Genomic DNA, 21995 nt, shown 5'->3' with positions numbered 1-21995 from the left:
TCATTAATAGAAAATGATATGCACAAACCATGGTATCTCAAATGGAGTTTCCCAAACACTTCAATCCAAACACACACTGGTTTAGATAAAACAATAAAACAAGTTTGTTAGCTACAGAAAGATAGATTTTAAGTGATTACAAGTAATGAGGCATAAAAGTCAGAATTGGTTACAAAGAGATAAAAGATAAAATGCAACTAATACTTAATAAGTTAAGTGAATTCAACACAAAAGTTTTATCTCACCACCTGCTCACAGCAATCTGGCTGGATCCCTTCAGCCATGACCACTCCCCCAGTTCAATGATGCTTCCTTTTTCTTTCAAATGTTGGTGCTGTGAGTAGAGGTGAGAGGTGATTTGAGGTCTCTGTTCCTGATTTTTGTATCTTTGCCTCCTCTTTGAGAATCATCACCAGCTGGGGTTCAGGCAATAGCCAGTCTGTTTGCACGGGAACCCCCAGCTGTTCTGTTGCCAAGATGTAAACTTCTCGTTCACATCTTTCTTCCTGCCAAAGAAAAGCTGTTTACCCAGGTGATGCTCCATTTGATTTTGTTGACACTTGGCTGAGGCGTCAGTTTGCCTTTTGTCTCTGGTGAACTGGTTTGGGCTGCTTCCCTAGACTTGGAATATGTCTTAGACAGTAACACTGTGGCCACATATGTTTTACTAGGACAATAATGTTCAGCAGATTATGAGTTTTCGAATGATACCTCACAAGGCATACTTTGTACAAAATTTATCATAGTCTTATAAAAAGGATGAATATAAGGGTACAGACAGTCACACTCGCTGAGTTCAAGATCTTATTTATTTCAGCCTACAGAATTTTACCTTCCCCCCTCTCTTGTGCTAAACTAACACTAACAATGGCACCAGCTGGTTAAAGTATAATTATTTGTTACTCTTACCTAGAAAGTAAGAATCTGGCATAGTTTCGGGTAGGCTTTTCAGGGAGTTTTATTGCAGCATATAGGATAAATTTCTAGGGCCTTTGAATCAATGGGAGTTAGCCACCTAAATCCCTTTTAAAAATCTGGCATTCAGTCACTAGTGCATGTTCAGTCTCTAAAATGTTGGCAACTTAGCTTGCTATGAAAAAGGCCACTCATCTCTGGAGCTTTGATTTGTGTTTATTTTATTTCTGGGTCTGTTTTATTGCAGGCCTTGGTCAGGTACTGGAGTTCATGTACACAGCCAAGCTCAGCCTGAGCCCAGAGAACGTGGAGGATGTGCTAGCAGTTGCCGGTTTTCTCCAGATGCAGGAAATTGTCAGTGCTTGCAATGCTTTGAAGTCTCTCACCGTGTCAGCTGAACCCCATTCAGAAAGCCACAAGGTCCCTGAAGTGACCGGTATGCAGCCTTCTTACCCCCTGGGGCTTCCCGTTCCCCATAGGAATATGTTCAAAACGGTTCTCAGGGGATGCTGGTTCAGCCAGGATTTGATTGCTCTCTTTAGTGTGGATCTGTTACTGAAGCATACTTAAATCAGGAAGCAGCTGAGAGGAGAAGCTAAACACTGATCCATCCCCAGCCAGATGTTTTCTTTACTGTAATAAGCTGGCCTGTAGACTGTGGTGAACTCAGTGGTTAGTCAGTCAATAAAGAACATTTCCTTCCAAAAGAAATGTAAGGAAGGTGCAGGTGAGGTCACCACAAGCTGTGCATGTGGCCTGTGAAGCCGCAGATCGGAATGCAGAACATTGGCTCCCAGGCTTTGGGGGCAGATGAAGAGCACAGCTACACCTGGCAACGTCCATCTCCTGGTCACTGGCTGCTCTGTCCCTCTCTGTAGCTTCAGTGGCTCCAAATCCTAATCTTGGCACTGCAAGACTTAGGGGACAGGGATTTGGTGCACTAAGGTTGGTCAGACATGCAGCACGTTTCAGTATTGCAAATCATGAGTCCTGGCTTAGATCTGTTCCCTCTAACTCACCCTCCCCAGATATAGATGAAGCTTTTGTATCCGTCTCACCCCCATGGATGGCACCAGGCGTCATGTGTTTGCTACTAAATGTTAGTTTTCCTTTCTTGTCCCTCTGTTAGTATGTGTCGATACTTAAGACAATTAGTGCTATTGGCTGGCCTTGCTGACTGCTGTGTCCGTTGTTTGGACTCTCGGAGAGTACAATGCGGCAGTTCTGGTTGCTTTGCCCCTCTGTTGTCTCCGAATGCGAAGGGACTGTGGTTTGCTTGTGTGTGTTTCCCCGGCAGGGGACGAAAAAGCACCTGAAGAAGGTAAAGCAGCAGCAGCAGAAACGTTCGGTGAACTCGACAAAGCTGAGCAGGTCCCGTCCAAGAGACAAGAGGAGGAGGAGGTGACGGAGGCTGCAGCAAAGCCAAAGGAGAAAGAGCCTGAGGAGGAGGGCAGCAAGGAGACCAGCATCAGAGCAGGTCAGCCCAAGGAAGGTTATGTATAGAAAGTGAAGGTAATTAAGCTTCCCAGCTTCACGCCTTCACTTGTGCTGCCACTAGCCCTTGGGGCAGCCTTTCGCCTCCCCCACACCCCTTACTCTCTCCTAATCCTTTCCACAGCCCTCCCTGCTCTGCCCTCCCCACCCCCGGGGATCTGTTTAGCTGAGCTGCTGCCAGGCTGCCCTGTTTCCGCACAGCACATCGCAGCCGTCGCAGTGAATGGTTCGAACGTGCTCTTCTTTGTTTCTAGGTCCAGGCGACGCTGTACGGGAGGACTCTCCCTCTGAGATGCCCAGTAGCCAGCAGCCAGAGGGTACCAGGCCCAACAGTGCCAGCCCGGCTGCAAAGTGCAGCTCCTCCCAGAGTTCAGAGCAAGGTGCTGACCTACAGCTGGCACAGGATGGTGGTTTGCCATTTTGAAATGAAAGTAGTGACAGTAACTTCCCCCCCTTACATCCAACTTTGTTGTCTCTGCGTCCTTTGGCACAGAGGAATAGCTCCAGACCCCAGGCTCCTCATGGCTACACCCCCATACTTGTCAGATGTTTCTGCCCTGTGTGTTTGATTTCACCAGTGTGGAGCTCGCTGCTCCCTCTGGTTCTCGCCCAGATACTTGGCTGCTCCCAGCTCCACAGGGAACAGGCCCGAGTGGAATGCCACAGAAGGATGTGAAGTCGGATTGGAACAGGTGTCACTGTATGCTGTACAGCCCTTGCTGTTGCAGCAGGCCATGAAACCTGCAGCCTGGGCTGTCTAGTTTGTCAAGTACATCAGGATTGCATTGCTCTGAGCAGCAAATAGCTGGAGCTTAAGTTGGGAATTTTAAGGGCTGTAGTTTTCATTGGTGCAGGAGCTTACATTTGAAAATAGAGGAACTGAGGATCATCCTGCTTGTTAGATACATCCTGTTTGAAAGCACGGGACTTCCCTGGGTTTTGTATACATAAACCTAGATCCCTTTCATGCTGGCAAAAAGCTAATACCCCTAGAGGAGGAGGAAACCTAGCCTTTCAGCATACCACAGCTGGGCAGGTGAGCCAGGCACGGGGGAGCTGTTGTGAAACACCAAGAATGGTTAGAAAAAGAATGAGGAGTCCGGTGGCACCTTAAAGACTAACAGATTTATTTGGGCATAAGCTTTCATGGGTAAAAAAACCCACATTTTCAGATGCATGGGGTGAAAATTACAGACACGGGCATAAATCTACTGACATGCGCAGAGAAGGCAATTTTCCCTCTCTTGATATTGACACCTCCTCGTCAATTATTGGGCGTGGACCACATCCACCCTGACTGAATTGGCCTTGTCAACCCTGGTTCTCTGCTTGTAACTCCCTTCTCTTCATGTGCCAGTATGAAAATGCCTGCATCTGTAATTTTCACTCCATGCATCTGAAGAAGTAAGGTTTTTTTTACCCACGAAAGCTTATGCCCAAATAAATCTGTCAGTCTTTAAGGTGCCACCGGACTCCTCGTTGTTTTTGTGGGTACAGACTAACACAGCTATCCCTCTGATGTTGGTAAAAGCATTTCAGTAGCTTTAATAGAGGCACGTAGAGAAGTTACAGTAACTCTAGACAACTTTTTCCATTAAAGCGGTTGCAGATCTCACATCCCAAGCAATGAGAGAGGCCCCATGTCCCAGGCAGCACATTAGTCCTGAATTATGTTGGGGACGCCAGATCTGAGTGGCCCTGTTCCCTGAGCCCTCTCTGCTGCTCCAGCACGCAAACACCAGAAGGGCACGGAGGGATCAAATCAGTTCCAACTTCTGTGCACTTTAGGAAGTGTATGGGCGTCAGGGGTGAAAGTAAGTTAGAGGACTTACCGGTACGCCGGAGTCCCGAGCAGGGGGCTTGGCCTCAACCAAAAGAGGCAGGGCCTTAAATCCCCGGGCCCTTTCAATCTTGATTTAAAGCGCCAGGGCTCCAGCTGCGGTAGTGGTGGATGGGAGCCCAGGGCCCTTTAAATCACCCCCGAGCTACCAGCTGCAGAGGCGGCTCGAAACCCCAGGGCTCGGGGGCAATTTAAAGGGCCCAGAGCTCCAGCTGCCGCTACCGCAGTGGAGCCCCGGGCCCTTTAAATCAATGAGGAGCCCTGGGGGCTCCTGGCTGCCACTGCTACCCCAGGGCTCTGGGCTCTGGCAGAGCTTTAAAGGGCCTGGGGCTCCGCTGTGGTAGCAGCTGCCAGAGCCCCGAGCCCTTTAAATCCCCGCCTGAGCCCTGCTGCCCGAGCCCTGGGGTAGCGGTGGCGGGGATTTAAAGGGCGAGGGCGGTAGCAGCGACTGGAGCTCCAGAGCCCTTCAAATCCCAGTCCTGCCGCCACTACCGCAGGGCTTTAAATTGCCCTCTGGGAAAGCCAGTCCTGGTACGGCGCACCGGCTCTTACCAGTACGCCGTACCGGGGCGTACCAGCTTACTTTTACCTCTGACGGGCGTGGGGAAGGCTGGCTGGTCAGAAGCCCCAAACTCCTCATGCACTGCTTCTTTAAATGCCAAACACGTCCTTTATCATATTTATAAGGTGTAGCAATTTCGGCAAGAAGTGACAGTTAGAGGCCCATTTGCATGGCCATATAACTGCATTTGTACAAGAGACTCTGGGAGTAGGTGCTGAACAATGGACAGACCTGGAAACAGGAGCCTTCTATGTACAGCACAGGTACCCCACAGACAACAGCAATGCAAGCTCTCCGGTGCTGTCCTGCCAGCCTGCCCCGCTCCCACGTGGTGGCATAGCTTGGGTTCCCATTCAGGCCATGGAAACTGCTGAGCCTGCCAGCCACTCAGTTGATGGTGGATTTACTGCTGTGTAAGCACCTGTCCAATGGGAACTGAACTGAGATCGTCAGACTGGGGGGCCACCAAACAGCACACCAGGGGGAAGATCTTTCAGTCACTCCCGACTCTTTGCATCGGTAACCTAGAAGTGAAAGGCCGTATCCCGTGGTGACCTGGAACCGGTTCGCTGGAACCAGTTGTTAAATTTAGAAGCCCTTTTAGACCGGTTGTCCCACGAGGGACAACCGGTTCTAACAGGGCTTCTAAATTTAACAACCGGCCAAAAGTGGTGCCTTAGGCTCCATGGGTGCTCTGGGGCTGGAGCACTCATGGGGAAAATTTGGTGGGTGCAGAGCACCCACCGGCAGCTCCCCACCCAGACCCAGCTCACCTCACCTCCGCTCTGTCTCCTCCCCGAATGCACCGCCCCACTCTGCTTCTCCCCGCCCCCCCTGTTTCCCACGAATCAGCTGTTCGCGTGGGAAGCCTGGGAGGGCTGAGAAGCAAGCAGCAGCTTCGCACTCAGGCCCAAGGAGGTGGAGCGGAGGTGAGCTGAGGTGGGGGGGCGCGAGGAGGGCGGCCCGTGCCGCAGCAGGTAACTCAGGGGACACGCAGGGGAACTGCTCCCTGCCCCAGCTCACCTCCGCCTCCCAGGGCTTGAGCGCCAAGCTGCCGCTCACTTCTCAGCCCTCCCAGGCTTCCCGCGCAAACAGCTAATTCACGGGAAACTGGGGGGGGTGCATTCGGGGCGGAGCTGGAGCCGGGCATGGGGCGGGGAGCTGCCGGTGGGTGCTCTGAACCCACCAAATTTTCCCCATGGGTGCTAGTGCCTAAGGCGCCATTTTTGATGTGATCAGTGGGGGAGCAGCCGCCACCCGCCCCTAGGAGCCAGAGGGACCTGCCGGATGCTTCCTGGGAGCCTCCCCTGGTAAGCACCCCCGGGGCTCCCCATCTCGCCCCCTGTCAGGTCCCTCTGGCTCTTAGGGGCAGGGTGGGGTGGGCACTCACTAGGGTGGCCCACGAGACCCTCCTGCCCGGTTCTGGGGGCAGTCAGGGGACAGGGGAGGGGGGTGGATGGGGCAGGGGTCCCCGGGGGGTGTGTGTCAAGGAATGCTGAGGGGGATGGGGCAGGAGTCCCGGGGGGCGGGCCACGACCCCCTCGTGGGGTGAGGAGGGAACTGGTTGTTAAGATTTTGGCAGCTCATCACTAGCCATATCCCATCACTGGTCCCTTAAGCCTGGGACCCATATTTAGGAACTATATATAGCAGGGTTGGTTGGAAGCTTTCCATCAAAACCTATTTTTGCCAAAAAACAATTTGGCATCTAAACAAAATTTTGCACAAACAGGGTCTGCTTTCCATGGAAAAATTTAGATTTTTTTTTTCCATCAATCCGAGTAGCTGAAAACCAAAATGTTTCAATTCTCAAATAAAACCCCATGGAACCTCATAGGAATTGTAGTTCTGGTGTCTCATATTCCCAGCCCCTGCTCTGGGTTGGACTCCCCGGTCAGACTTGGTTTCCCCTGACGCTTTGTGGCCATGTGACTGCTGTGAAGCACCCCTTCCCCTCACACAGGGCAGGGGCTGTGGCCCAGCATGGCAGACGGAGTCTAAACCAGGAGCCTGGCATCTCGAGGAGACTGGAAGCCTGCAGCGCTGTGGCTGCCTGTCAGATTCCAAACTTTTTTGGTTTTCAGCCGAAAAAATTCAGGTTTTGATTTTTTGTTTCTGCCAAAAACTCAAAATGTCCCCTGGGGGTGTAACTCCCTTTTCCAACCAGCTCTCACACCAGGGTCTTTGTCTCCCAAGTGTCCAGGCTTGTTTTATGAACCATGTGCAATGCCGCAGTCGAATTTTTGTCTCCCACCTTTTATTCCTGGTTTTCAGCATCCCTCTGTCTCCTAAACCTGCAGAAATGGAGGTGGAGCTGGAAGGGAAGGAGGAAGAGGAGGAGATGACAGCGGAGGAAGAGGAGGAAGCCAAAATCTCAGAGGAAGAGAAACCACGGTTGGAAAACGGAGACAATCCCGAGGATAACGAGTCAGGGGGCACAGACTCCGGGCAGGAGAACTCCGGGGAAGCCAGGCTGCTGCGATCAGGCACCTACAGCGACAGGACTGAGTCGAAAGCCTACGGCTCGGTGACTCACAAGTGTGAGGTAAGGCCAGAGCAGCTTCCTCCGGGGCCTTAGTTCCCCTGGACCACTGCGGGGCTGGTTCTTTACTTCGTGTGTCTTTGTCCATAGGACTGCGGAAAGGAATTCACGCACACCGGTAACTTCAAGCGGCACATCCGGATCCACACCGGAGAAAAGCCTTTTTCTTGCAGGGAATGTAACAAAGCGTTCTCCGACCCGGCGGCCTGCAAAGCCCACGAGAAGACACACAGGTACGGCTTGCTGCCAACCAAGAACAACGTGCCAGTGAGCGCCTGCTCTTCGCTGCAGCTGAGGTCAGTGCCGGCCTGCACTGCAGCCAGGTGTGTGAGCTGCAGCTCATGTAGACGTACCCGTGCTAGCTTTAATCTAGCTAGCTCAATGAAAACAGAAGTGTGCTGTGGGCTGCCCAAGCCCACCTGATGCCCCCCACATACGTACTGGCTGGGCAGCCTGCACTGCTGCATTCTCACTTTTATTTTTATCAAGTTAGCTAGATTCACCCTAGCTTGGGGATGCCTGGACGGGCTGCAGATCCCATCACTGCGTGCCAGCAGCTGGGAGGTTGAAAGGGCTTAGTAGGTGGAGTGAGGGGCTGCTAACGGAGTGAACTCCGCTCAGCCAGGTTGATGCACTGTCTAATTCTTCCTCTGCCTGCTTTCGCCCCGGCTCACTATAATGCTTCTAAAGGGGTGAAGTCTCTTTGACCCAGGGAACAATCCATCTCTGCTGCCTGGCTACAGCAGAGCTCACCCATTACTGCCCACTGGAGTCCTAGTCTCTGGTGCTGACGTCTTGATGCAGGGAGGTATTCCAGAACATGCCTATGTTGACTCTCTAGGCAGGTGTCTTGTGTGAGAGTTGATCTTAGAGCTGCCAAAAGGAGAAGGATCAGAAAAGTCTGTCCTGAACAGACAAGTCACCTGGCTGCCGTGTGGAGTACCTCAGTCCCTTCTGAATCTCTCTTTCAGCCCTCTGAAACCCTATGGCTGCGAAGAGTGCGGCAAGAGCTACCGGCTCATCAGCCTGCTGAACCTGCACAAGAAGCGGCATACGGGAGAGGCCAAGTACCGGTGTGACGACTGCGGCAAGCTCTTCACCACCTCGGGCAACCTCAAACGGCACCAGCTGGTGCACAGCGGGGAAAAGCCCTACCAGTGTGACTACTGCGGGCGCTCCTTCTCCGATCCCACCTCCAAGATGCGCCACCTGGAGACCCACGACACAGACAAGGAGCACAAGTGTCCTCACTGTGACAAGAAATTCAATCAGGTGAGTGGACAGTGGCTGGGGAGCTTCTCCGACAGCTTGCCAGGACCTCCAGGGGCACCCCCAGCGCCTGTGGGCAGCAAGCACCCCCACCACAGACTTGCTTGTCCTTCTGTCTGTTAGGGGGCTTATTCCTTCACCCACTTACTTCCCTGGTCCTTCTCGCATGAACAGAGAGCAACAATACCCGAAGTCCAAAGGTGCAAACAATTTGATGTTTATTGGGGTGAACTTCCAGCAAGCATGATTCCAGTTTCCTTCCTTAGTATCCTCCTTCCCAGCTCTGACACCACAGAGCCTTACACCTGTGTCCCTGTTCCCATTCCTGCCCTTAGCCAAACATGATTCCAACTTCCTTACTCCCATTCCCTGTTCCTATTTCCCCCTTTAGCAAAACATGATTCCAATTTTCTTACCCCCATTCCCTGTTCCCATTTCCCTCACCCACATGCCCACCCCCACCCCCCTAATTCCTGATTGACTGCAGACTATATAGTAAAACTTGAGTTCTGCTTTGCTATACCTTAACCAATCATGTTCCTGAAATTTAACTAACCAATCCTAACATATTGTAACATGATTATGTACCCAATTATATCCCACCACCTTAATTAGTTTACACCCAGCAAAATTAATTATACAGCAGACAGGAACAATCACAGAACCAGACAGAGATTATATAGACAAACAACAGCAAAGTGGGAACTATAATGACAAAACAATACAGAAGTGAGGATTTCACATCCCAGCTACTGATAAGTGAGTTCTTGCCAGACAGGATGCTATCAAACTAAGTTTCCTTTTACATTTTCTAGGCACTTCCCTTTCTCTGGAGGTGATAGGAATACAATCCTGTCCTGATAGTGCCTAACAGCCCAATAACACCTTATTTCAATGTGACTGGTTTGGAATGTGAGGATGTGACTGTTCGCTTCCTAGCTTATGGCTGCCTCTGCCTCTTAGCCAAAGGCCTTAGCCTAAGAACAGGGCCTGAGATTGTCACAGTAAGAGAAGGCCCTTACACCAGCAGACAGTGATTTTGATTCTTCTTTTATACTTCTAGAACTAGCCAAGTGATAAGAATACACCTAAATTCTTAAAGTACAGGCCTTTGCAGATAGGCCTGAATATCTTTATCCTAACACTGTCTGCCAGAGAAGTTGCTGGTTGGGTTGCATTCACCAGCCTCGAATCCAGAGCCGCTGGAGGGAGGCCGATCGCGGTAAATGGGTCTCTCTGGGCTGCATCTCCTGTTTGCTATGGGGTCTGAAGTGAGCTGTAGTCTCTAAGGTGCCACAAGTACTCCTTTTCTTTCTATGGTGCCAGCTTCTGATTTCAACACAGGCTTGTGCCCCGTGCCTGGGTGGCTTCTGGTTTTGACATCGGACTGCCTGAGCTCAGCCAGAACCAAAGACAATCAGCCCCTTGATGTTTCCTCTCGGACCAGGATGATGGTTCTTGATATCCTGCCAAGTCTGTGTGAAGGAAGCACCGTACCAAAGCGGGCACCTTTGCCAGGCTTTGGTCTAGGTAGCAATGCTGGATTGCTGGGCTGCACTGGCTCACAGCTGTGCGGACACCTTAACCAGACCTCCAGGGGTATTTTATTATGGAGCTGATATTTCAGCGTCCTCTTTGATATCAGGTTCTCTTCACCATGCCCTTGAGTTTCCTGAGTACAGGAGGTGAAGATTCAGCTTCTAGGTAGGTGCTGAGTGGGGCTGGATGTGCTGGGCACCCAGTGTGTTCCTAGGGAGCCAGTCCCCTGCTCAGGTCGGTCGTATGTCAGGACTAGCAATGGGATCGTTTCCAGCAAACGCTGCATCCTCTGCCTTTCTCCATCTCGCTCCAACCTATGCCCCCGGTCCAGCACCTGAACCCCAAGGCCAGATTTGGGTACAGCACGAATGCCGGTTTGCCACGAGTATGCAGCACGAACCCAGGACGAAGCAGTGGCGGATTAACAGATTTCACACGTCTGTGCTACGCTAACATTGTCACTGCAGTGCTGCTAGGGTCACCAGGCGTCTGGTTTTTGACCAGAATGCCCAGTCAAAAAGGGACTCTGGCAGCTCCTATCAGCACCGCTGACCGGGCCATTGAAAGTCCGGTTGGCGGCGCAGTGGGGCTAAAGCAGGCTCCCTGCCTGCCCTGATTCCGCGTGGCTTCCGGAAGTGGCTGGCGTGTCCAACTCCTAGGCGCAGGGGCCAGGGAGGCTCCGTAGCTCCCACTGGCCAGGAACTACAGCCAATGGGAGCTGAGGGGGTGGTGTCTAGTTCCCTGGCCCCCTGTCTAGGAACCGGACATGGCGGTCACTTCCGGGAACGACCTGAGGTAAGCTCCACCTGGCCAGAACACGCACCCCTCTCACACCCCAACTCCCTACCCTAGCTTGGAACCCGCACCCAAACTCCCTCCCGGAGCCCACATCCCAACCCCCTGCCCCAGCCCAGAGCCCCCTCCTGCACCCCAAACCGCTCATCCCCGGTCCCACTCCAGAACCCAAACCCCCAGCCGGAATCTGCATCCCCAGCCAGAACCCGCACCCCAACCCTCTACCCCACGCCTGAGTCCCCTCCTGTACCCCAAACCCCTCATCCCTGGCCCCACCCCAGAGTCTACACCCCTAGCTGGAGCCTGCACCTCAACCCCCGTCCCCAGCCCTGAGTCCCCTCCTGCACCCCAAAGCCCTCATCTCCGGCCCCACTCCAAATTCTGCACCCCCAGCTAGAGCCCTAAGCGCCCCCCACCCCCACATCCCTGCACTTCAACCCTCTGAACCAGCCTGGTGAAAGTGAGTGGGGGAGAGGGTGCGGGAGAGTGAGTGACAGAGGGAGGGGAGATGGAGTGAGCTGGAGGCGGGGCCTTAGGGAAAGGGTGGGGCAAAGGCAGGGCCTCTGGGAAGGGGCAGGGCAGGGGGAAAGGGTGTTCGGTTTTGTGTGATTAGAAAGTTGGCAACCCTAAATGCTGCCCACCTACGTGCTTCTAATGTACACGGGGCTGCCCACAGCAATCCCTCTGTTCCCAGAGGGCAGCAAGGCTCAAAGGAGCTGTTTTGTCTTCCTGCAGGTGGGGAATTTAAAGGCGCACTTGAAGATTCACATCGCGGACGGGCCACTGAAGTGCCGGGAATGCGGCAAGCAGTTCACCACGTCAGGTACCATATGGGGCACAGGTGGTTGGGTACAAGCGTGTTCACGCTTGGCTGTCTCCTGGCATTTGCAGACAGCGCCACCTAGAGTAGAGGCCGCGGCTTTGCATGCTTAGGCTGGCTTGGGAAGAAGCATTAGGGGTGGGGTGAGCTACTCCTCAGTGAGACACCAGACCTCAGAGACACTCAGTGAGACACCAGATACTCAGCATGGGCGCAGCATCCTTGAGGTCAAGATTTCCCAGGGGCACCCCCTGCTTGGAAAGAAAGCACTGCTTAGGTTAGCAAAAGGAACTTCTGGCACTGCTAGAAGCAAGCCTAGCTCCCTTGTAAGGTGGCAGAGGGACAGCTGGTACCCTATTCACTATCATCAGCCCCAAGACTTCAAGGATCATGAGTCAGGCCCCAAAAGATCATGAGTTGGGCTTAAGACATGCATGATTTAAACAGAAATAAATAATGAAATTGTGGTGGTGGTTTGCCCTCAGGTGTCTGAGCCTTTAGGGGTCAGAGCTCCAGGCTTTTCTCTGTAGCCATGAAGGCTAGAAAATTTCTGGTTTTTAAAATGGAAGCTGAGATTCTTGTGTAATCACCTGACTCCAGGAGCTGGGGCTTTAAGAAGAACACCAAATATGGCGAGACCTGTGCTGCCAACCTGAGAGCTGACAACGCTGCCCATTAGCATTTAATACAGTGGGGGAGTTAAATCTAAAATCCTCTAAAGCCACTGCTAGGGTCAGGCAGTGGGAGTCACTTCTTGATCTGAGCCATTTCTGCCGCCCTGGATTGCTGTTTGCCAACACAAAGCACCCCTCATGGCATAACATGGATCCCTCGCTTCCTGCTGCATTGAGTGTGGCTGAGAGCACACTAGCCAGTGTGTATTTGTGAAACAGGCTAGAAATCCCGGGGCCTCCCCGAATGTTGCACTCAGTAACTGAACAAAGCCCTGGCTGGGATGATTTAGTCGGGGATTGGTCCTGCTTTGAGCAGGGGGTTGGACTAGATGACCTCCTGAGGTTCCTTCCAACCCTGATATTCTATGATTCTATGAACAATACCCGTCCCTGTGGCCTCAGCAGAAATGGAAAGCTAAGGAGGCATGAGGCCATGGAAAGTGCCCGCTCTCGTTTGGTGCCAGCTGCTAGCTGGGCCCGTGGGCGTGGAGCAAGAGGATTTCTCACCGGCTGAGCACATACCGAGTGAGCCAGTCTGGAGGGGGTGGGGGGAGCGCTCATGCACGCAGAGCCCTCTGGGCTACTGACTCCCTCTTGTCTGGTCCTCCAAGGGAACTTGAAGAGGCACCTGCGGATCCACAGTGGAGAGAAGCCGTACGTGTGTGTGCATTGCCAGAGGCAGTTTGCAGACCCTGGGGCCCTGCAGCGGCACGTTCGCATTCACACAGGTAGGGAACCCCAGCCTGGGCCAGCGAGAGACCAGGCCCCGAGACCCCCATCCTCTTGCTCCGGGGGCTAGACTTAGCTCCAGCTCTGCCGATGAGACAGCAGGGGCTGGTGGGAAGCAAAGCAAGAAGCAGGACTGGGGCCGGGCTGACTTTGCAGGGCCACGTTCCTCTCTGACCTCTGCCAAGTGCCAGCAGTAGCTGCCAAGAGGCTTTGGTTTCGCGTGTCTGTTGTGCAACAAACAGTGGGGTCTCCTGTGTGCACAAACACAACAGCTGTGTGTTTCCAGCCCTTCAGAACACTCCCCCTCCCGCCCCACGCCCAGGGGCCTGTGCTACCCCCTCCCGGGATTCCAGAGCATACGTATGTACTCGGCGTACCCCAGTGTAGTGGGACACCCAGGCCCGGGTCCTTCGGAGACCTGGTCTGCTGCCCATCATCGCAGTATCTGGGCGCTCTCCGTGTAAAATCAACAGCAAAAGCGAAGTCTCTGGTGGATTCTTGGGGTCTCTGACACTCACCCCATTTTGGTGCCAGAGCTCTATTTGGGAGAGCATAGAGCCGACCTGCCCAGCCAGGCTGTAACTCACCAGAGCACAGACTGGTGGCTGCCCGGGGTCAAGCAAGTGGCATAAGAAGCCGATGTGCTCAGTGTGACCGTAGTAATGACACACTGCTGATGAGCAACGGAACAGTGCTGTTGTGACAGACATGCCGAGGGCCTGGTCTGAGACATGGTCTCCTCTTTATCCCCCTCCTGCCATACACTGGCCCATTCCTTTAGCTCGTTAAAATGACTCCAGATAATTAAGTCCAGAGCAGACTGCGAGGAGTTACGAAGGGATCTCACAAAACTGGGTGACAAAATGGCAGATTAAATTCAGTGTTGATAAATGCAAAGTAATGCACATTGGAAAACATCATCCCAACCATACATATAAAATGATGGAGTCTGAATTAGCTGTTCCCACTCAGGAAAGAGATCTCGGAGTCATCGTGGATAGTTTCCGAAAACATCCACTCACTGTGCAGCGGCCGTCAAAAAAGCAAACAGATTATTAGGAAACATTAGGAAAGGGATAGATAATAAGACAAAAAATATCATATTGCCTCTGTATAAATCCATAGCATGCCCACATCTGGAATACTGCGTGTAGATCTCCAAACAGAGATATTAGAATTGGAAAAGGTTCTGAGAAGGGCAACAGAAATGATTCAGGGTGTGGAACAGCTTCCGTGTGAGGGGAGAGTAAAAAGACGGGGACTTTTCAGCTTGGACAAGAGAGGACTAAGCGGGGAGTTGATTGAGGCCTATAAAATCATGACTGGAGTGGAAAAAGCGAATCAGGAAGTGTTATTTACCCACTCTCATAACACAAGAAGTAGGGGTCACCCAATGAAATTAAGAGACAGCAGGTTTAAAACAGACAAAAGGAAGTATTGTTTCACACAACGCACAGTCGATCTGTTGAACTCATTGCCAGAGGATGTTGTGAAGGCCAAGACTATAACAGGGTTCAAAAAAGCACTAGATAAGTTCATGGAGGATAGGTCCATCAATGGCTATTAACCAGGATGGGCAGAGATGCCCCTAGGCTCTTTTTGCCAGAAGCTGGGAATGGGTGACAGGGGATGGATCACTTGATGATTATCTGTTCTGTTCATTCCCTCTGGGGCACCTGGCCTTGGCCACTGTCGGTAGACAGGACACTGGGCTAGATGGACCTTGGGTTTGACCCAGTCTGGCTATTCTTATGTTGTGCCATGTCTGAATGAGAGTCGGCTCCTCGGAGCGGCTCATGTGTCCCTTTGGGCCTCCCAAGCACGTGTGAAGCGCCCATGTCCGTCCATCCCAGAGCTCTTCATTTCAGGCCCCAAGGGGTCAAGTGAGCTGCCTCTTTCCACCAGCTTGGGAAAGGCCTGAAGCAGCAGAGCCCTCAGGATCTCTAGACCGCTGCCCCTATGGCCATGTGTGGGGCAGCTGGATGGGGTGGCACCCCACTGGCTGTAGGCATGGGTGGGGTTGGGGGCTGCTGCGTCTGGCTGCTGAGCTGTGTGAGCTCTCCCCGTTTCTCCCCAGGCGAGAAGCCCTGCCAGTGCCTGATCTGTGGCAAGGCCTTCACGCAGGCCAGCTCCCTCATCGCCCACGTGCGCCAGCACACCGGAGAGAAACCCTACGTGTGTGAGCGCTGCGGCAAGAGGTGAGGCCCCGCCCCCCTTCCCAGGCTCCTGGCTGGGCCCCGCCTCCCTCCCAGGCAGCCCTGGATCTTAGCCCAGCAAATACAGCAATGGGGCTCAATTCTTGCCGCCCCGTGGGGATCCCCTGCTACCCACGTGTGCTCCTGCTTCCCTGCAGCCTGGGCACCTCGCCCGCTGCACAGGATCTAGCTCCGGCCTGGCAGAGGAACAGTTGCTTTCGTTGGTTTGGCGCTTTCTTTCCCTTATGGTCCTGGGGAGGAGCGGGGTGAGCGCCAGACTAGTCTGGGGAATCGCCAGTGAAGCACAAGGGTTGTTGTGCCCAGCTGAGGATGGGAGGGGTCTGCCAGCCTGGTGCCAAGGGACTGCTTCCATTCCCAGGGGGTGCCCGCAGTGGGGGAGATCAGAGCTCTATGGTTGGGCCCTGGTTCTCTGGGAGCTGGTCTCCTCTCAGCCTCGCTGGTACCCCTTGGTCCTGAGATCAGCTGCGGGGTTGGGCTGCACATGGCAGGGGACGCAGGCGAAGGGTTCTCAGTGGGGCTCTTAGCTCCGAGGGACTAACCTTCAGAGCACAGTCCAGGCCCATCTCTGCTTGTGCCAGGACGTGCGCCACTTGGCACTGGACAAAGTGCGGGGTGAGGGGGTGTGATTTTGCCATTTCTTGGCCTGGCCTATGCTTGACTGCATGTTGTCAGAATGATTCTCTGTCCAGGGCTGGGGATTGTTACGATGAGGCTCCGCATTCGGGGGCCATTTGATGGGAGCCGAGCATGTGAGCTTATCCCGTCTCTTTCCGGTTTAAAGGGGCAGGGCTGGCGATGGGAACCTGGGGGCACAAGGTGCCCACCTGCCGCATGCTCCCAGCCGTTGCAGGCTGCACTGGGTCAGCTCAGTGAAGAGGCTGTAGGCTCTGAACCAGGCCTTCTCTCTGCTTTCAGGGGAGGCCCATGCGTCAGACTGATCTCTGTGCTGGGGTCCTAGGACTGCACCCAGCTCCCTCGGCTCCCCACTAATGGCCTCCCCCTTCCTCCCCACTAGGTTCGTCCAGTCCAGTCAGCTGGCCAACCACATCCGTCACCACGACAACATCCGACCACACAAATGCAACGTGTGCAACAAGGCCTTTGTGAATGTGGGCGACCTCTCCAAGCACATCATCATCCACACCGGTGGGTCCCACCTCCCCCTTCCGGCAGACACAGCTTCTTCACCCACCTGGAAACTGCTGGGCCCCGCAACCTGGAAAACCCATGGGGAGAAGGCCCTTCTTGCCGGGCACCTGCTTGCGACCCGACTGGAAAAGAATCATGTCCCACTCATTAGCAGCTCTGCCCCTGCACAGCCACGGGGAGATACCATGGGTCAGAGCCAGGCACACGCTGGGTTGGGAGAGGGTGGGGAGGGGGATCCTGGCAGTCCTGTTCCTCACCCATGTTTGGGGTCTTGATTATTCTGTGCTCTTGAAACGACCTGGGCGTCCATCCAACAGGCTGTGACCGACTCCCTGGCCCTGCCCCTGAGCCATCTCCGCTCCCCGCTCCTGTAGCGTTTCCCTGCAGAGTTAACCCAGGCCGGGGCTTGGTTCCGTGCAGGAGAGAAGCCATTCCTCTGCGACAAGTGTGGCCGCGGCTTCAACCGCGTGGACAACCTGCGCTCCCACGTGAAAACCGTGCACCAGGGCAAGGCCGGCATCAAGATCCTGGAGCCGGAGGAAGGCGACGAGGTCAACATCGTCACCGTGGCCTCAGACGACATGGTCACTTTGGCCACGGAGGCGCTGGCAGCCACGGCGGTCACGCAGCTGACAGGTGAGCCTGGGAGTCTCCCTGCACTGTTAGCAGAGCGGGAGCCACCCTCCCTGCACTGGGTGTGGGGCGGGAGGGGCCTGCTGCACCAAAGGGAAACCTAGCTACGGCTCTCCGAGGATCTCGCCTCCCCCTGGGGTCCCAGGGCCCTTCCCCTTCTCGGTCTCTGGGTCAAGTCTGCTGCGCTGTGGAGCATGGCTGGGGGTCGTTACCATCTGAACACAGCTCGGCTGCCCTGTAGGTCCTTTGGCCAATTCACGCCCCGCATTGGCACTAACTGCCCACCTGTTGGCAGGCTCAGCAGCAGCCAAAGTCAGAACCGCCTGCCGAGGGAGTGCCGCTCTTGCTCCTAGGGCTGGCTCCATGCTCGTTGGCATGGGGTGGGACACCCGCCCTGCTGCTGAACCAGCTGTCCCTGCTCTCTAGGCCGGTGGAGCTGTCCCCTTCCGCCAGCACCTGCATGGAACAGGGGACTGGACTGGCAGGGACTGGACTGGCAGGGACTGGACTGTACCTGTGGGCCCCACGTGGGCTCTTGAGCTAGATCAGCCGGCAGCCTGGCTGGAGAAGGGGGTGGCTGAGCACCGAGGTTCATTCAAGCCAAATCACCCTCCTTCTCCCCTCCTCAAACTGCAGTGGTCCCCGTGACAGCCGCCGTGACGGCAGACGAGACCGAAGCACTTAAGGCAGAGATAACCAAGGCTGTGAAGCAGGTGCAGGAAGCAGGTGAGGAGCAGCTGAAGGGCTGCGTTCTGGGGGAGGGGAGACGCCAGTCTGTGCACATGGGGGCTTCCCACTCCTGAGCCTATAGGGGGCATTTCACGGCCACGTACCGATTGTTCCAAGGGGAGCAAACCTGGGACCTGCTTCAGTCCCAGAGAGGAGATACTGAACTCCAGTGGTCTAGTGGCGTTCTAGGAGCAGCCCATACGTTTGGGGAGCGTCCGTCAATGCACCCTCCCCACGCTGGCCGGGAGCCTCTGGGCTGACTCACTGCAGGGGTTTGCAGGGCTCCCTTTGTTCTCGGAGCAGGTCCTCGCAGCTTGGCGTTGCAGCCGTTCTCACTGATGCAGGGCTTAATGCTCCAGCACAGAGATGCCTGATCCCTCTGCAACATCCTTCTGCCTGCGCCTCATGTCTCCAGCCCCTCTCTGCTGGCCCCGCTCGCACCAGGAGGCAGCCGCAGTTATTTCCCCGCTGAGCTCAGCAAAGTGAAGGCAGCTGTTTGCAGATCTGGGGTGACACAGAGCCCCACGCGGGCCGTTAAAGGATCAGAAGACTCAGGGTTCTCCACTCTCCTGTCTGCTGGGCCCATGGGGATGGGGTCCAGAGCAGAGCAAGTTGGCGCCTTCTGCCCTTGGAGTCTAGGCTTGATGGTGATGGAGGCTGGGCAACACCTTGGGCTGCACGGGATCCTCACAGTGTTTTTAACAGTTGCGGGGTAGGGGGGGCAAGCAATGCAGCACTCCTGCTGTCAAGGGCTCGTGGGGAACCCTGGCCTCTGGTTGGCTGGATTTGAACACTCTCCTCAGTCCTTCCATCCCTGCTAACTGTTTAGCCCATCCCCTGGGGACCGGGCAGGGTGGTTCCCTGGAGATTTCCAGGGCTATGGCCGTGCTAGTGTGTAAAGAACTCAGCCCTTTGGGTCCCTCCTGCACTCCCTGGATGGGGACTGTTCCCCCGGTGGGTGGATTTCTTCGTGAGAGGGTCATGCTGTGTGTGAGCAGGGGCAGGGTCCCAGCCCTAGCTCCCAGGGCATCTGTCCGTCTGCACGGCCTTTGGGTGAGTCACTTCCCCCCTTCGTTACAGACCCCAACACCCAGATCCTCTACGCCTGCGACTCGTGTGGGGAGAAGTTCCTGGATGCCAACAGCCTGGCCCAGCACGTGCGGATCCACACGGCGCAGGCCCTGGTGATGTTCCAGGCAGACACGGACTTTTACCAGCAGTACGGAGCCGCCACCACGTGGCAGGCTGAGCAAGTGATTCAGTCAGGGGAGCTGCTCTTCCGAGCCCGTGATGGGGCGGAGGTGCAGACCCCCATGGCTGAGGAGTGCCAGAACCCTGCAGAGTGAATCAGCAGCACCGGGCCAGTCAGGACGCCCCTGGGAGTGGGGACCAGGAGAGGAGACCGATCATGCTACAGCATTTGGCTACTAATGGTCTGAAAAAGAAGCAGGAGCGCACATGGGGGCGCTGCTGAGTCAGCTGCTGGACACGTCCTGACCAGTTATTTAAAGACAGATCCATGGAATGATGTAAAAAATGTATTTCTGTAATGAGAGAATCCGCACTAAGTTGTGTAATATCTAGAGAAAAATAAATCCATTATTTTCTAAATCCTATTTAAAACCGACCCCCCTCCCCGGCCGATTGGTGCCGTCTCTGCTTTCTGCCTTTTGCACTCAAACCTCCCCGAGCACTTAGGGCCAGCTGCAGAGCTACACTTCTGCTTCCAGTCTCGGGCGAAGCCCGTGGCCCGGGGCTGAGCCATGTGCTGTGGCCAGGGGCCATGCTACCCTCCTGAGACTGCCGGATGTTACTGGGTGTTTCTGGCCCAACAAAGGGGGATTGTAGGGTGAGAACTGTAGAAAAAGCTCTCTGCTCGGGTGGCTAGAGTTGGCCCAGCTTCACTGCAGCATAGCTGGGCTGAGAGAAGCTTGCACAGCCCGAGAAGATGCTGGCCAGACAAAACTTCATCCCCATCTGCTGCCCACAAGCTCATTCGATGTTTTGACACCTCCCATGGAGCCAGTTTCAGGCCCATCCGGATCGAAGGGCCGTCTAGGGGAGCCCCTGCTGCTGCGCCTTAGAATCATAGAAATGTGGGGCTGGGAGGGACCTCGATAGGCCATCTAGTCCAGCCCCTGCACTGCTGCGGGACAAGTATCCTCTAGACCAGTGGTTCTCAACATCTTTACCATTGTGGGCCACACATACAACCCTCTGTGTGTTATGTGAGCCGCATCCACACAATATATATACTATTTGTATGGCCCTGAGGATGTCACATGGGCCACAACTGTGTGCTGATTGGGCCACCTGCAGGCTGTGGGTTGAGAACCACTGATCTAGCCCATCCCTGACTGGGGTTTGCTTTCCTGTTCTGAAAACCCTCCAGTGATGGGGATTCCACATCATCCCTCGGTGATTTGTACCTGTGGGTCACTGGCCCTACAAACTGGGCCTCGGGCAGGGCAGGGAGGGCTGATCACAAGGCAGTTAAATGCGGGGGGCTGAGCTAATTCATGGAATGAGAAACAGTGGAGAGGCGAAAGGGGGAACCAGCTGCTCAGCTGGCCCCCTCCCTGTGCAGGTGCATTCACTCTGGCCAGTGACACTTGTTCAAGGACTCAGCAGCTAAGGCGAGGTACAGGGGGAAGAGCGACCTGTCTGAGAGCCCAGGAAGGGGAAGGACGTTGTTATAAAACAACTTAGTTTGGGAGCGACTGCAGTGATCTCGCTCCGGAGCTATAGGGAGGCCTGTGCTGTCTCCCTTGTGCTGGGCTGTGTCCACCCTGGGTATTGCAGGTTCTGAAACCTGCTCCAGGGGGAGCTGTCTCAGCACAGGGGGCCCAGGTGAGATTGGGCCCTGCAGCTTGGCCTCCTCTCCAGCTGCCCTTTGCTTCCCCAAGGTGGGCACTGGCAGTTCACTGCCTCCACCTGGGCTGTGGAGTTTCATGCTGCAGGCCCATTGAGCCAGCACCTTCCCCCAGTAGGAAACCAGCTCCCCCTACTCCAGGCCCACCAGCCACACTTGATACCTACCTGCTCTCCAAGGGGTTCTGCCCAATCAGCGTGCAGCCCCCTGGCAAACTGCTCCAGTGATGGGGATTTCACGGGCGGGGCCCTGCCAGCCCCAGCTTCAACACTGCACAGCAAGGGCATGTGTCTGGCTGGGAGGGTTTCTGCACAAACTCAACCGCTGGCCCTGGCAGCTAGAGGGAGATGCATGTTCCCAATGCACCACTCCTCCCAAAGGGGCCCCGACAGGCACAGGGACGCGCCCTGTACAGTGCAGAATGGGACCCTGGGCCATGGATGTGGCCCCTGCTCTCAGGCACAGCACAACGTGTGCATGAGTAATGGGGCCATTGTCTGGCACCTACAGGAGCCCAGAGTCCCCTAAGGCTGTGCAAGGGCCAGTAAGCACAGACACCAAGGGCGAAGTGTGACCCTGGCTCCTTAGTAGTTTCCCATGCCCCACCTAGCTTGATGCCACTGAGTCGGTCAGCTAGTGTAGGAGGCTCAGTATCACGGGTGGGCAAAGCTGGGTTGGCGGCTCTCAGCATTTCAGCCTTGCAGGTCTGGCCTGTCGCCTGCCCCCGCGAGTGGTGTTGGCAGGGAGCAGTTTGCACCAAACAACTGACCTGCCTGTGGCCAAGGTGCCAATCCCCAACCTGCCAGCCCGTCTCTGCAAGCAAATCAGGCAGGCAGTGCCTGCAGTTCCCTGTCTGTCCAGTAGGCTGCAGTACAGCACATGCAATCCCACTGCTGGGTCCAACCTCAGAGAGGGGCTAAATTGCAGGAACCTGATGTTACAACCGCAAATCTGGGTGCGGGAGCAAAGCCAGGTCTATTACTGGAGATAAGGCTGTGGGAGCAGGGGGCTGGCTGTGGTCCAGGCGCTCATGGGGACAGGGTGCAGAGAAGAGAGCAGACCTCAGGGACACGCCTGTGGTTACCTGCACCAAGCTGTACAGGGGGCTCTAGTCCAAGATCAGCAGGGGGGCTTTGTAGGATTTGTAGGACGGGCTGAAGCAGGCAGGGGCCTTGTCTGCCATGACCTGGGGAGGGGGGTTCCACTGGTTGGCAGCA

At 54.9% G+C, this 21995-nt stretch overlaps 1 protein-coding gene across 5 annotated transcripts in view; it reads left to right on the top strand.

Annotated features, from left to right (window-relative positions):
• The window catches only part of ZBTB17 (zinc finger and BTB domain containing 17), a 37996-nt gene extending 18477 nt beyond the window's left edge, over positions 1–19519 (top strand). For 3 of the 5 annotated variants that reach the window (XM_073317224.2, XM_073317226.2, XM_073317225.2), the window contains exons 3-15: positions 1163–1351; positions 2213–2392; positions 2664–2789; positions 7112–7356; positions 7444–7649; positions 8325–8625; positions 11692–11779; positions 13062–13178; positions 15257–15377; positions 16411–16541; positions 16965–17180; positions 17814–17903; positions 18987–19519. In XM_073317224.2, coding sequence (XP_073173325.2) covers positions 1163–1351; positions 2213–2392; positions 2664–2789; positions 7112–7356; positions 7444–7649; positions 8325–8625; positions 11692–11779; positions 13062–13178; positions 15257–15377; positions 16411–16541; positions 16965–17180; positions 17814–17903; positions 18987–19252 — 2276 coding nt within the window. In that variant the 3' untranslated portion in view covers positions 19253–19519. The remainder of the gene's footprint in view (positions 1–1162; positions 1352–2212; positions 2393–2663; positions 2790–7111; positions 7357–7443; positions 7650–8324; positions 8626–11691; positions 11780–13061; positions 13179–15256; positions 15378–16410; positions 16542–16964; positions 17181–17813; positions 17904–18986) is intronic. The other 2 variants (XM_073317227.2, XM_073317228.2) reach the window with 2 other exon arrangements.
• Positions 19520–21995: the final 2476 nt, after the last annotated feature.

The sequence above is a fragment of the Lepidochelys kempii genome, chromosome 18, assembly GCF_965140285.1.
Source record: "Lepidochelys kempii isolate rLepKem1 chromosome 18, rLepKem1.hap1, whole genome shotgun sequence".
NCBI classification, from domain to species: domain Eukaryota; kingdom Metazoa; phylum Chordata; order Testudines; family Cheloniidae; genus Lepidochelys; species Lepidochelys kempii.
This window is presented reverse-complemented; position numbering and strand designations above follow the sequence as displayed.